Genomic DNA, 15,178 nt, shown 5'->3' with positions numbered 1-15,178 from the left:
CAGAAAGATGTCGCCCCGTGTCCGAGGTAAAGGAAGAGGCGAAAAGGCCCCAATCTTAACGAGCCATGATCATGAGGCCGGACCTTCACACCAGCGAACACCTTCGGTAACAATGAGCACTAGCCCCCAGGAAGACTGGAGGACATACTTAGAGCCTGCGAGGCGTTCTGTCTCGCTTATCTCCTCACCTTCGTACCATGATTCTTTCGGACTCCATCCAGACAACAAGTCCGAGCATTCATGCCACTCATACTTACCACTGCAGCGGTCGGGTTCACACCGCACCTTCCAAGACCCGATGCCATACTTCCAGAGCCGGTTCAACACGATAAATCAAGTGCAAGAACCAGTGGGTTTTAACCCATTGGGACCAGAAGATCATTTCTCCGGTGATCGAAACATGGATATGGATGAAGATACTGATCCTGCCGAGCCACCATCTGGGACGCCCAAGCATCCCATTGAGATTTCTGACAGATCGTCTTTTCACGGTTCGCCGTACCGGGCCCCAGACAGCTATGAAGCAAGGTTTACCTCGTACCCTTGGGAGTTCACTCCCCCTTTTAACCCAGCACCTCCACAGCATCAACAGGATCCCTCCGAGGATTCACGCTTTCAGGCGGTTACTACACCGCCACCGCCGCCGCCAGAGCAGCAACCGCCTCCGGAGCCACCAAGGCGGAGAAGATCAGGAGCACGGATGTCCGTGCGAGGGGGATTCCACTTCAGCACCCCTCAACACTCCAGTGGCAGCCACTACCTGCCACTATATGAAGACCTGCAGATGGGTGGGCCTTCGAACCCAGTTTCCGAGGTGGAATCTGCGCCAGTCGCACCACCAACATCACACATGGGTTATGATAACCCGATTCCTTCATACGCCGGTGCAGCGGCGTATAACCCTTTTGAGCAGCCAGCTCATACTGGCTTCAACTTCTACAACGCCCCTGATGTTGACCCATATCTTGTAGCGGCGAACTACAATGCTCTTCATCCTGAAGGGCCCTACGGAGCTTCCTACCAGACTGGATACCCAGCTTATAGGTATCAATAGCCACCACCACCTCAACCTCTGCAACCGCAGCAGCCGCAGCCACCGTCGATCCAACCGTCGCAGCAGCAGGAGATTCTCCACAGGTTGAACCAGGTGGAGCGAGATGTTCAGGTGGAGCGCAGAAGTCGTCGGGGTCTACTTAAGGGTTTGGCTAATTTAATCAAGGGGAAGAGCAGAAGGGATTATTGAAATTCCTTACTTGTTTGTTTTGTATTTTAATTTTTTTTCAATTAAGTCCTTGTGTGGACATCTATTATGTATTCAGTCCCTGCGAGGACTTGTATTTCCTTTTAGTCCCTATGTGGACAATTTATTTGTTAAAAAGTCCCGTTTAGGGCACCTATGTACTTCTCTTTATTTAATGGAATGTTTTAGTTTTAAAATTTCAATTGTCATTATATGTATAAATATATTATATGAAATAAATTAACATAAAACATTTCATTTTACGCCAGTAAATATTAAAGAAAATCTTAAAAGCAAAACATAGCCTATATGTCATATTAAGACAGGGCCATGATGGTAATTCCTTTTTAAGATTCAATTCCTTGTTAACATCTGAAAACATGTTAACACTCCTGGCAAATGTGATTCGATAAAATCACAAAAGTCATCCTTATATTGGATTCTTCCAATTCCTTTTAATTATTTAAACATCCCTTAGTGATGTAATGCCTGCGGGCCATATTCATTGTCATATAAGACAAAGACAATTACAGTCTACGACTCTCTGTCATGAAAAGGTAATGAACTATGTTCAAACCTTAACGCCTTGATTCTATAAAATCATGGCTTATAAATTAAAATTTTCCTTGTGACTAGGCCTTTTGTATGCCACCCTATTATCCTTAATAGTTTATAACTGGGATAAAATATAATAAAAATTAAAATAAATTAAAATAACCAATGTGGTTTATAACTACCATGGTTAATGAATTACCATAAAAGACAATTCCATAATAGACTTCTGAATAAATCTTTGTCAATACTTTATGTAGCAATCAAGCTACATGGCTGGGTCAGATGAAGTCAACAGCCACCCGAGGGAAAATAATGATACTAGCAGAGTTAATGTAGCGGGTGCGGAATTGCAGGCATTAATAGATAATGCCGTTACTCGAGCTCTTGACAGACAATTTAATGAATCGAGTGGAACTCGCGTCAGAACTCAGTCTGTACCACACTCAAAACCACCCTCAAAGACTCATACAACTCGCAAGAGTGAATCTCATCATTCATCAAACCAAAGGAGTGTCATGTCTAAGAAAGTTGAGCTCAAACAAGAACCTCGTGTTAAGACCTGTTCTTATAAGTATTTCGTTTCTTGCAAGCCTATAGACTTCACAGGGGAAAAAGAAGCCATCGATTGTATGACTTGGCTCGATGAGATGGACACTGTAGTTGATATTAGTGGTTGTGCGGAGCATGATATTGTGAAGTTCGTGTCATAATCATTTAAAGGAGAAGCTCTAGCTTGGTGGATGTAGGATCGTGTAATTGACCCGAATGAGTCGATCAGAGAAGTTTTGATCTGTTTCAGGTGCGGAAAACAAGAATCAGAGTTAGAAACAGCTTGTTCTTCACTTTAAACACTTGTTTGATTGATTTAACAGCTTGTACAATCAGAATTCAATCCGGCAGCACCTCAGTATGAATTCAGCAACTCTACTATATGATTTCACTTGTAACCTATATATAGTGTGGAGATTCCGCTTGAATCACACACTCATCAGTTCGAGCGGAATTAGGAATTTGGTGATTTCGCTTGAAAATGACCAAAGTCATTTCAAGCGGAATAGCATCCTCAAGCGAAATCACCTTCAATTACATATAAAACATGCTATTTTCTCGATCTACGTGCCCTGATCTAAACAATCTAGTCTAAGACTCGATACAAAACGAAGTCGACAGATGCATGCACTAACAGACTCCCCCTCAGATGTTGACGACTCTTACGGTGTCGAGTCGTTGCAACTTCAGTCATGATCCGTCTCTGGGCTTCACTCTTTCTAATCTTCTCTTGCATGCCTTGAGACTCCCCCTAACTGTAACATCCCAAAATTAATTTTAACACAAGAATAAGTTAAATCATGGAAGTGTTTAAATCAAACATTTAACAAGCTTCAAGGGTGTAATATGAAAAATTATAACTTAGTAAGGTTTAATTATGTTTAAACCAAAAACAAACATCCTGTACGTATGCTGGGATCGATCAAGGGCAGGGAAAACAAGGGTTACCCTTGTTCTTGCAAAATTCACCAATTGATAAGGAAAAATCAAAGTTTAATTGTTGCATGTTCTAAAGTTTCAATCATCTAAGCATATCTAGTGAAGTGGTAAGTCAAATTTCTGAATTTGGTGAATTTTAGGAAGAGGGTTTCAACCCAATCATGAATTCGTGGTATGATTTGTGTTAATTAGATGTTAGGGTTACTCCCTAAAATAGAAATCATGCTTGATTTTAGTTTAATTGGAAGAAAATTTTATGAAACCCACCTTGTGAAATTTGTATTATGAATAGGAAGATTATAGGGATTATGATTATATGTAATCTTGATATGTGATTCTGCTTGTAATACTTGAATGCTAGATGAATTGGTGTAGACTAAAGAAATTGTAAGAACTAGGTTAATTATTGATGGCATGTATGATGAACTAGTAAAGTCATGCTTTAGATGTTGTACATTATGCTTTATAAATGTAACGCACACTAGGTGCTCGATGAAATGCTTGAAAGAATAATGATGTGTAATTTGGAACATAATATAATGAATTGTGGGTACTAAACGAAAGAATGAATGTGTTGATATAGGCGTGAAGGAAGAATGTTCAAATTCCAAGAAATCGGAAGGATCACAAGACCGAGGTATGTTCCGTTGCATACAAAACTTTACTTAAATTTTATTAGTAATTATATCGAACAACCCTTGTTATAATGATTATTCTTTGTTATAATGATTACGGTGTTAGTAAATAAATAGCAAATCCCTTGCGGATTTGGTTATGCTAATGAAGAATTATGTTAAACTATGCAAGTCGACCGGTTCGTGTAAACTAGGTCGAGTAAGGATATGATACCATCCGTCTAGAACGGGCGGCCGTGAAAGCAAAAACGAATGTATGAAGTTCGATCCGTTATACAGATAGAACGAAAGGTTTATGTTGAAAGCAATTAACCCGATGTTACCAGGTCGTAAAAGGTATGCTTGAATCTCTTTATGAGAATATATGCTTTACCCATTTAAATTGGTAAATCGAATGCATAAGGATAATGAATGAATTTAAACGAATGCGGCTATAAAGTGGCATCGTAAGCAAAATAAGTAATAGGACTAACTTTTTAAAACTTGTTGTTAAATGTAGGTAAATCCTCGACTTAGGCGATTGGATGGCTTGGAACGTGCACACTTGATCTACGCCCGCCTCACGCTTCCGTCACAAATTATTTTGATATGGGTTAAATTTTTGGTCATATGTATTTAAGCTTATGTAGTATGTCGATGTCCTTTTTGTTGGGTAAAAACTTAGTAGTTGTAGTCATGTCGTGTTCAATGTAAACTTTGTCCGTCTTGGGTTTTGTCAAAGATGTTAAATGTTGAAGTTTGTTGTGTAAAACAGGTAATTAGTGGTTTTAAATGAATAGGTCATGCCGAAATTTTCAAAAATTTTCACTACATATTATACACATCGAATTAAGTAAGGTATGGGGCGTATCAAGTTGGTATCAGAGCCAAGGTTTGAGGGATTCGAGCACAGGTAGTGGTGCTTGAACTCAAACTGACGGCTCGTTCGAAGGTGTGCTCGTTCCAAGACCGCTAAGAGGTAAAGATTTGAATTTTCGGTAAATATAAGTATGTACAATGTGTTCACGGCATAAGTTTTAAAGTTACGTATGCTAAGAAATGATGATGTGGGTAAAATGAGAAGTCCCTCGACTTGTGGGGCTGAAAACGGACCCAGGAAATGCTCGAATCGGCCAAAAACAAGTTCTGCAGCGATTTAACAATAGGGAGGCCGTCGCCGACGGGCTACTTAGTCGTCGCCGACGGGCTACTTAGTCGTCGCCGACGGGCTACTTAGTCGTCGCCGACGCCCCCCATTGATCCGACGCATTAACTTGCTGTCTACGGACATAATGGGCGACGGCCCCTTTTTGGAGCCCGTCGCCAACGATAGACAAGGTCGTCGCCGACGGCTGCTAGAAATACGATCCGCTGAAAATTGTTTGTTTTGTTTGCTTTTCATGACTGGAATTCCGTATGATCTAAAAGACTACTAGATAATGAAATAAGATCCGTATAAACATAATAAAAAGGATACTTATGATCACAATCTGTGATCACAACGAAAAAGGATTCGTAAACAAAGGAAAGTGATGACGTGAATAACATAAGTCGAATGATGAAACTTAGATTATCAAAATTTCGAATTATATGATTACAAATGTATTAAACAAAGGTTGAAGTGTGTGCTATATGGAAAGCTTGTGATTTCTGATGAATGAAAACGTCTTTTTGTAGATGGCCGAAGTAAGAAATGTTAATGATGATAATGATGATATGGCTAGACAAGAAGCATTTGAGAGCAAAGTCACAGAAGTAGCGGAAGGGGTTATGCAAGCCAATCTCCCACGATTAGTTCAAGAGGTAGAAAGCCGGATTTTGGGAGTCATGGATGCTATGATGACTAGCAAGATCGAGGAGTTGAAAGAACTGATTGAGGGGTCTAGAAGTAAACGCAAGGAACGACGATGCACATATAAAGACTTCATGGCGTGCAATCCTGCAACGTATGATGGTAAAATTTACCCGATCGCATGCCAAAGATGGATTTCTAACATAGAAGCGGTATTTATACGAAGTCGATGTGATAAGGAAGATCAGGTGATGTTCGCTACTGGCCAACTCACTCTTCAGGCGAAAGATTGGTGGGATGCGCATAGTAAGGAAGTAGGGGAAGATAGACTCCAAATGATGACCTGGCAAGAATTTAAGGAGCCCTTTATGAGATACCATTTCCCTCAGTCGGCTATTGATAAGATTCAGGAGGATTTCTTGCGCCTCCGACAGAAGAACGAGTCAATAAATGAAATATCAAATATTTTCATGGATAAGATGAAGTTCTGTGGGGATTTCGTGAAGACTAAAAGGATGAAGATCAATCGCTTCTACGGGGTATTAAAGGCGGAATTTAGGGAGTTCATCACTCCCTCGAAATGTGAGGCCCTTGATGAACTTATCAATCTGGCACGAGATAGAGAAATTGAAATTAAGAGACAAGAAGAACGCGGCGAAAAGAGATTAAGTGAAAAAGGTGCGAGTTCGAGTCCGTCTAAAAAGGGGAAGTATCAAGAGCAAGGAAAGAAAGACAAGTCGAAGGGTGGTATTACGCCTTGCAAGACCTGTGGAAAACTTCATACAGGAGAATGTTTGTTAAGCAAGAAGGGGTGCTACAAGTATGGTAAGGAGGGACATTCGTCTTATCAATATCCAAATAACCCAAAGACTTGCTTCAATTGTTTTGAAAGGGGACACATCAAATCGGAATGCCCAAAACTTCAGCAAGAGTCAAAGAAAGAAGATAAGAAGCAAGAGGGTTCTAGGGCTAAAGGGAGGATGTTTCAAATCACATCCGAAGAAGCCAAGTCCCAACCGAATGTGGTCTCGGGTATCTTTCTATTAAATTCCATACCGGTTTATGTTTTATTTGATACCGGAGCCACTATGTCGTTTATTTCAAACGAAATTGTACAACATCCTTCATTTAAGGTTGAACAAATGTCGATGCCCTTAGAAGTAGAAATAATCGATAGCAAAAATTATTTGTTGCACGAAATATGTAGGAGTTGTAAATTAACCATCGAAGATGAGGAGTTTGACATCGATCTTATACCTATGATTTTGGGGGAATTTAAAGTAATAGTGGGTATGGATTGGATGTCCCAAAACCACGCGGAGATTACTTGTGAAACCAAAACAATACTTATCCAATCTCCAAGTGGAAGGCGATTAAATATACAAGGTGAAAGAAAGGTGGAAGTGGAGCTATGTACCCTCAATCAAGCCATTAAGTATGTGCTCAATGGGAGTAGGGCATATTTAGCTTACGTGGTAGATACTCAACGAGGTTCCCCGAAGCTTGAAGATGTCGAAATTGTGAACAAATTTCCAGATGTATTTTCGGAAGAATTGTCGGGGCTCCCTCCCGAGCGAGAAGTAGAATTTCGAATCGAATTGAATCCGGGTGCGAAACCGGTTGCGAAGGCTCCCTATAGGTTAGCTCCCACTGAGATGCGGGAATTAATGACACAATTACAAGATCTTCTAGATAAGGGCTTCATACGCCTAAGTGTGTCGCCTTGGGGAACACCTGTCTTATTTGTTAAAAAGAAAGACGGGTCGATGCGCATGTGCATCGACTATAGAGAATTAAATAAGCTGACCATAAAGAACCGCTACCCTTTACCTATAATTGACGACCTTTTTGATCAATTACAAGGGGCGAGTTGGTTCTCCAAGATAGACCTGCGTTCGGGGTACCATCAAGTTAGAGTACGGGGAGAAGATATTCCAAAGACCGCGTTCAGAACCCGTTATGGGCATTATGAATTTCTAGTCATGTCGTTCAGATTGACGAATGCGCCGGCTGCGTTTATGGATCTTATGAACCGGGTATGCCGACCAATGTTAGATAAATCTGTGATCGTGTTCATAGACGATATTCTAGTTTACTCGTGAAGCAAAGCCGAGCATGCAAGGCACTTGCGTGAAGTACTTGAAGTTCTCCGTAAGGAGAAACTCTACGCGAAATTCTCAAAATGCGCCTTTTGGCTCAGAGAAGTGCAGTTTCTGGGGCATGTAATCAATTCGGAGGGTGTCTTAGTAGATCCGTCAAAAATTGATGCCGTAATGAAGTGGGTTTCCCTAAAGAATCCGACTGAGATAAGAAGTTTTCTAGGCCTCGCGGGATACTGCAGACGGTTCATACAGGATTTCTCGAAGATAGCTTTACCCTTAACCAGACTGACGAGAAAGAAAAGTTTGTATGGGGTAAAGAACAGGAAGAGGCCTTTCGTATACTAAAGGAGAAATTGTCGAGTCCTCCAGTCTTGACTTTGCCAGATGGGACTGAAGATCTGGTTGTTTATTCAGACGCTTCACAGCAGGGTTTAGGTTGCGTTTTGATGCAAAGGGGAAGGGTTATTGCATATGCTTCGCGACAACTATAGCCTCACGAGGTAAACTACCCAACACATGATCTGGAATTGGCAGCGGTAGTGTTCGCCTTAAAAATCTGGAGACACTACTGTTTTGGTCAAAAATCACACAAGGATAATGTAACCAAACTTTATGTAAACGGGGTATGATGCTTGGTTAGCTATGAAAGTAAAGGATCACTTCTGTGATAAAGATACAAAGACACAATGATTTATACGAGGAAAAAGCCCTTGATCAATGTATGATCTCCGGCATAAAAAACCTCGGGTGATGGCAACTACCGATCACCAACTTCAATATAATAAAAATGTAGTTACAACTTCGGATGATAATGAGCTGAGTACAAGGATCACTGAGTGTCTAAGTGTTCGAGAGTTGTGTCGTATGTCGTGTGTGTTCTTCCGAATGAAGAAGAGTGGTACTTATACATGTGTGGGTGACCTATTTTAGGTAAAATGACTAAATATCAGCTCATTACCCCTTTAGTAATAAAGATAATCTAGCCTAAATTGCTGCCCATAGATCAAGCCAAGTTTCCATATCCGGTACAACGTCCGTCTTCAATTTAGCTCTTGCCATAATTGTGAAAACGCGTTCCTTGATCATGATGTCTAGAGCATATCCTGCTAGTTGTTCCTGCAAAACAACATTGTATTAAGCGAAGGTGACCGTTAGAATAAGGATCACCATAACGTCCTATGATCCTGATCCTGAAGTCCAGCTGAGGATCACTGCCTGCCAAAGAAATAAGGATCACTGGTTAGGATCACGTATAAGGATCACTTATAGTAAAAATCCAGCCCTAACAATTGCCCCCAAAATATAAGGAGTTAATTGTAAATGGATGAGTTATATTTTGTTATGATCTTATCTCTAACGGGCGATTCCGGATAACTAGCCGTTACACATGGGCTAGCCGTTGTGATCATTACGTCATAGATGTGATAATCCCTGCAAATCATCATTATAAATAGGAGATAGGGTTAGGATCATTTTGCATTTAAATTCGAGATATCTTCCCTTTATAATCGCTACCGAAGACTGATCAGGTATCCTCTTCTTCTCTCTTTCCCTTCTTCCTTCTCTTTGCTCTGTTTTTATTCCGTCACAAACATGTTGCTCCGGAATTCTCCACACAAGGATTCCAAGAAGGATAGTCCCCTGAAAAGCCAAGGGATCATTAAGGATTCTCCTACGGAGAGATGTTGCTTTACCGATGCTCATGTAGATAGGATTCGTCATTGCTTTCCGGCGGATGCCGTTTTCAAATCCTTCACATCCACTGCCTTGAGTGATTTTACTTCAGATACCTGGGTGATCTTTCCTGCAACTCCATTTGTCATAGGATATTCGTATCCTTTTCCGGCCTTCACCCAATCTTTCTTTTCTCTGACCAGCATATCTTATATCCAAGCTATGCCGATGATCTGGAGGGTTTTGTATACCTTCGAGAGGATCATCGAGCAGGAGGGGATTGATTTAGGGATGGCAGAGCTGGCCGCACTATATGATCTTACCACGTTTGGTTCTCATCGATATTTGTTGAAACGGAAGGCAGGGGAGGATCATCCTGTCTTGAAAGTTACCAAAAATGATACAAATTGGAAGCGTCGTTTCTTCTTCGTGAGAAGGGATTCCCTCCCTGGTGGGAATGATCTGCCCAAGGAGTGGGCTACTCATGGTAGGGTAGAGGATCCTCGAAGGATCACTATCAGTCCTGTCTTATTTGACGAAGATCACTAATATCTCTTTTTCTTTGCAGCTATTTCCATTGCTCATCTCAAGTTAACCCCTGCTGCAAGAGAAAGAGTTTTAGCTTTTAAAAGGCTAAACCCTGAGGCCAGAAGTTTTCAAATCACCATCCGAGATTCACAAGAAGTATCTTCCGCGTCTGTCACAATGTCAAGTAAGTATCCTTACCAGAAAGTAAAATATTAAATTAGTTAGGAGACTTATCTTGTTTTGATTGTGTAGGTGCCGGGAAATCTGCTAAGTCTGCCAAATCTGCCTCCTTGTTTGGGATTGATGATCTTGCAAAGGTCACGTCTTCGAAGAAGAAGACTTCGGTTGCTAGTCCTTCTGCTTCAGCCCCCAAATTACCCATTAGGGGTAAAGGGAAGAAGAGGAAAGTTTCTGAGGACCTTCAAGGATTCCCCCTTCTCCGTCAGCAATTTCTTGATTCTGTCAATGAGGTCAGGATCACTGCCCCTGTTGGTTATCCTGATGGTTTATTGAGGATCACCCATGTTTGACGTTATATCCTGTTGTTTTTGCAGAGACTTACTGAAATAGAATCTTATGTCAGCCACGTTGAAGATCAGGATGGCCGTATTGCCGACCTTCATCAAATGGGTGTGCTGAAGGATCTCAAGATCACTGATCTTGAGAAGAAGATCCGGGTTGTTAAGGATGAGGCTGTCAAAGCATTGATCAAGTTCGATTATGAGAAGCATGACATTACTCAGGACGCTAAGGTCTCTTCCGCGATAGCTATGTACAAGATACAACTGCAGATGGCCACGGAGGCTCAGGATCCTTCCTTTGATAAGAGCACATGGGATATTGAAGGCTGGAAGGCAAGGCTAGCAGAGTTGGAGGACGATGATGATGTTGAGGATATCCCTATGCTTGAAGGTGGAGATGTTGGTAAGGATCAGGGTGAAGCGAGTGGAGCTGGTGGTGATGGTGTAGCGAAGGTTTGAGCTGCGAGATTGGGCAATGATGGAAACTTCTAGACATAGCCGGAGCCCAATTTTTAAATTTTGATAGTAGTTTGTGGTGTCTGAAACAATTATGGTCTGTAATCTTCGAACAATAGTTTCTTAGGGTTAAGGATCCTGGATCCTTTGAACAATAGGTAGGATTGCAAAAGGTGGAGGGATCCTCTGTTTGGGGGATGAAGCCTTTGTGATCCTGCCGCTTTTACTTTCCTGCACAATGCTATGACCGCATAGACAATGGACACCCTTTGCCAACCCATGTGGACGGGCCACGTTTTGCTGGTAGAAATGTGGGTTGGCAATTTTGACAACTTTTTGAAAGGGTTAATGATCCTTCTGTTTAATATTATAACTTAACTTTTCTGGCTTATCTCGTGTTGTTATCTTTATCTTTTTATTTCTCAATTGCTATATTTGTTAAAATAACGAGAGTTGACAAAGTGTTTAATAAACTTAGGATATGATCCTGGATCAAATATCCTCATATTGAAAATTCTCAAAGTGTTTTAGTTCAAGGATCATTGGTTCGGTTGTCAAAGTATAAGGGTTGGTTAGGATAAAGAGTATAATCAAAAATAGTCAAGGATCATACCTGAGGATCCACGTTAGGATCCTAACCTTCAATCAAGATAACATAGATAAGACTTTGATAATTAATAAGGATTAAAGATCCTTATAGGTTTAGACTTCCAAAACCTGAAAAGTGAGATATAACTTGGGACTAAGCCAATGTAAAAGATAAATGAGTAACTGGGGACATGCCCAAAGTATAACTGAGGATGATCCCAGAGGATCACTGGGGACAAGCCCAAAAAGATAACTGGGGATGATCCCGGAGGATCACTGGGGACAAGCCCATAGGATAACTGGGGACAAGCCCAAAGGATCGTATGTAAACTGGAGTATGGCCCTTTCTGGCAACTATCCAAACTTAGTGACATGAAAATGTCAAAACCTTAGCTAACGTGAAAACGTTAGAAACCTTAGGAACGGATGTATGGTGCGTCCACCATTATACGTAGGATCCTAAATATAGCAAGTACGATGAGGTTGTCAGCCCCGAAAGTGGGTACTGGTCCCAAAGACGTGAACTATACCAGGATCATCGTGCGCTGCTGGCGGAAACTGGGGATAATCCCAAGGATAACTGGGGTTGTACCCAAGGATCTTTGGTGCTTTTGGAGATCTCTGAGGATTTGCTGAAGATACCTGAACTATCATAACTCAAATGGTTTGTGAGTAGAGGATGAAGGATACGTGATCCTTATCCTTAGGTAAAAAATAGGAAAATATAATAGTTTCTAGGATAAGCATATTACCAGAATGAGGATCATCGATGGCACCGGGATCCTTCAAGGATACTCCAATGTAAGGATCACATGCATGAAGGATCATGTTCACATGAAATATTTCTTTAAGTGAACAGCATTCCATGCTCTTGGCAACAAGTTCCCTTCCATGGTTAGCAGCCTGTATGCCCCCTTTCCTGCTTCGGCTTCAATTAAGTAGGGACCTTCCCATTTTGGTGCTAGCTTCCCGTCAGCAGGATTAATAGTATTTTGAAATGCTTTTCTTAATACCATATCTCCAACTTGGAACTTCCTTATCCTGACATTTTTGTTGTAGGCACCAGCCATTCTTTGTTGGTAGCTTGCCATCCTTATTCTGGCTAGATCCCTGATTTCCTCAATGGTATCCAAATCCTGAGCTAGAATTGCAGCATTTTCTTCAGGATCACGAGCACTGGTTCTAGCAGTTGGGATCACCATTTCTGTTGGGATCACTGCTTCTGCCCCAAATACTAAAGAGAAAGGTGTTTGACCAGTGGCGTTTTTGGGAGTTGTCCTATCAGCCCATAGCACATAAGGCAATTCTTCTGCCCATTTCCCTTTCTTGGATCCTAGCTTTTTCTTCAGATTGTTGATGATGATCTTATTGGATGATTCTGCTTGACCATTGGCTTGTGGATGAACTGGTGTTGATGTTATCATCTTGATTCCCCAACTGTCACAAAAGTTAGTGGTTCTCCTTCCAATGAATTGAGAACCATTATCACATATAATTTCAGAGGGAATGCCAAATCTGGTTATAATGTTTCTTTTGATAAAGGATATAACTTCCTTCTCTCTGACTTGAGCAAAGGCTTCAGCTTCTATCCACTTGGAAAAATAGTCAGTCATAGCAAGCATAAATACTTTTCCACCAGGTGCTTTAGGAAGCTTGCCAACTATATCCATTCCCCATCTCATGAACGGCCAAGAGGATGGTATTGGGTGTAAGAATTCGGCTGGTTGATGGAGGATATTGCTATGTCTTTGGCAAGGATCACACTTCTTAGCATACTCTACAGCATCCCTTTTCATGGTTGGCCAGTAGTATCCTGTTCTAAGGATCCTTGAGAATAATGCCCTGCCCCCAGTGTGGTTTCCACAATCTCCTTCATGGAAATCCTTCAACACCTCTTCAATTTCAGGATCCTCGATACATCTCAAATATGGTCCTGCAAGAGATCGCTTATATAATACATTATTCAGAATTGTGAATTGTGATACCTTAATCCTGAAAGCTCTAGGATTTTCTCCCATCGGGATCTCCCCATGTTGCAAGTATCCCATGATCGGTGAGATCCATGATCCTGAATGAGATTGGGCTTCTTCACTAGGGATCATTGCAGTATCCTCTTCTATTTCCATGGCCACCTGTTTTTCAATGGCAGGAGCCAGGATATGGATGATAGGGATACTTATATCTTCTGGAATCTTCAAGGATGATCCTAGGTTGGCCAATGCATCAGCTTCTGTGTTCTCCTCCCTTGGTACCTGTGTCAAGCTGAAAGAGACAAAAGAGAGTGCCAATTCTTTGACTATCTCTAAATATTTGGTTAATTTCTCGCCTTTAACAGCGTAGGATCCATTAAAGTGATTAGTGATCAATAATGAATCTACATATACTTTAAGATACTTTACCCCCATATCCTTAGCAATTTGTAAGCCAGCAATTAAGGCTTCATACTCAGCCTCATTGTTAGTTGCCTGGAACTCACAAGCTATGGAGTGGGGTATTATGTCCCCCTGTGGCGATTTTAGTAGGATCCCTAGCCCTGTGCCTTTGATATTTGAGGATCCGTCAGTGTGCAGGATCCAAGGATCCTTGGTCTCATCCAGCTGCTGGACCTCCAATTCTGCTTCCTTTTGTAGATCACTACTGAAATCAGCCACAAAATCTGCTAGTGCTTGAGATTTAATGGTTGTTCTCGGTTCGTATCTTATATCATGGGCACTAAGCTTCACTGCCCACTTAGCCATTCTCCCTGACATATCCGGTTTCCTGAGGACATTCTTAATTGGAAAATTAGTTTTAACAACAATAGTATGGGTTTCAAAATAATGCCTTAACTTAGTGGATGCCATGATTAATGCAAGGATGAGTTTTTCGAGGTGTGAGTACCTGGATTCGGCATCAAGTAGACTTTTACTTACATAGTAGATAGGATATTGTGTACCTTCGTGATCCTTAACAAGGACAGCACTTACAGTGGTTGAGGATACCGCCAGATATAAGGATAACACATCTCCTTTTTCCGGTTTTGCTAATGCTGGTGCTGAGGACATATATTCTTTTAGGGCTTGTAAAGCATTTTCATGCTTCTCAGTCCATTCGAACTTCTTATTCTTCCTTAGGATATCGTAGAATTCTTTGCACTTTTCTGAGGATTTCGATATGAACCTGTTCAGGGCTGCTATCCTGCCTGTTAGTCTTTGAACATCCTTGGCATTGGCAGGAGATTTGATATTTATTAATGCTTTGATTTGTTCCGGGCTTGCTTCAATGCCGGATAAACCTGAGTGCTCGAGTTCTTACTTCATCTAAATTCCTGCAAGGTGTCATAACAAGATCATCATAGAATAATGAATCCTTAAGAAGTCCCATTTTGAAGGCTTCAACAGCCGTAGCCATATCCAAGTTGGGAATATCCAAGGATTCTTTACTAAATTTAGTTATATAATCCCTTAATGATTCATTATTATTTTGAGTTATCCTGTACAAATCACTAGTTAATTTTTCAAATTTTCTACTACAAGAGAATTGGTTATTGAATAAATTAACTAAATTAGCAAATGAAGTAATAGAGTAAGGGGGAAGACTTAGCAGCCACTTAAGAGCTGATCCAGTTAGAGTGGATCCAA

General features: G+C 41.1%; 1 protein-coding gene across 1 annotated transcript; it reads left to right on the top strand.

The window, feature by feature from the left end:
- The first annotated feature begins 400 nt into the window (after positions 1-400).
- On the top strand, positions 401-1,054 carry LOC110869919 (early nodulin-75-like). Its single transcript, XM_022119122.1, has one exon. The coding sequence runs from the start codon at positions 401-403 to the stop codon at positions 1,052-1,054; it is 654 nt and encodes a 217-aa protein (XP_021974814.1).
- Positions 1,055-15,178: the final 14,124 nt, after the last annotated feature.

The sequence above is a fragment of the Helianthus annuus genome, chromosome 8 (assembly GCF_002127325.2).
Source record: "Helianthus annuus cultivar XRQ/B chromosome 8, HanXRQr2.0-SUNRISE, whole genome shotgun sequence".
Lineage (NCBI taxonomy): Eukaryota > Viridiplantae > Streptophyta > Magnoliopsida > Asterales > Asteraceae > Helianthus > Helianthus annuus.
The sequence above is the reverse complement of the archived record's forward strand: the minus strand, read 5'-3'. Positions and strand labels throughout refer to the sequence as shown.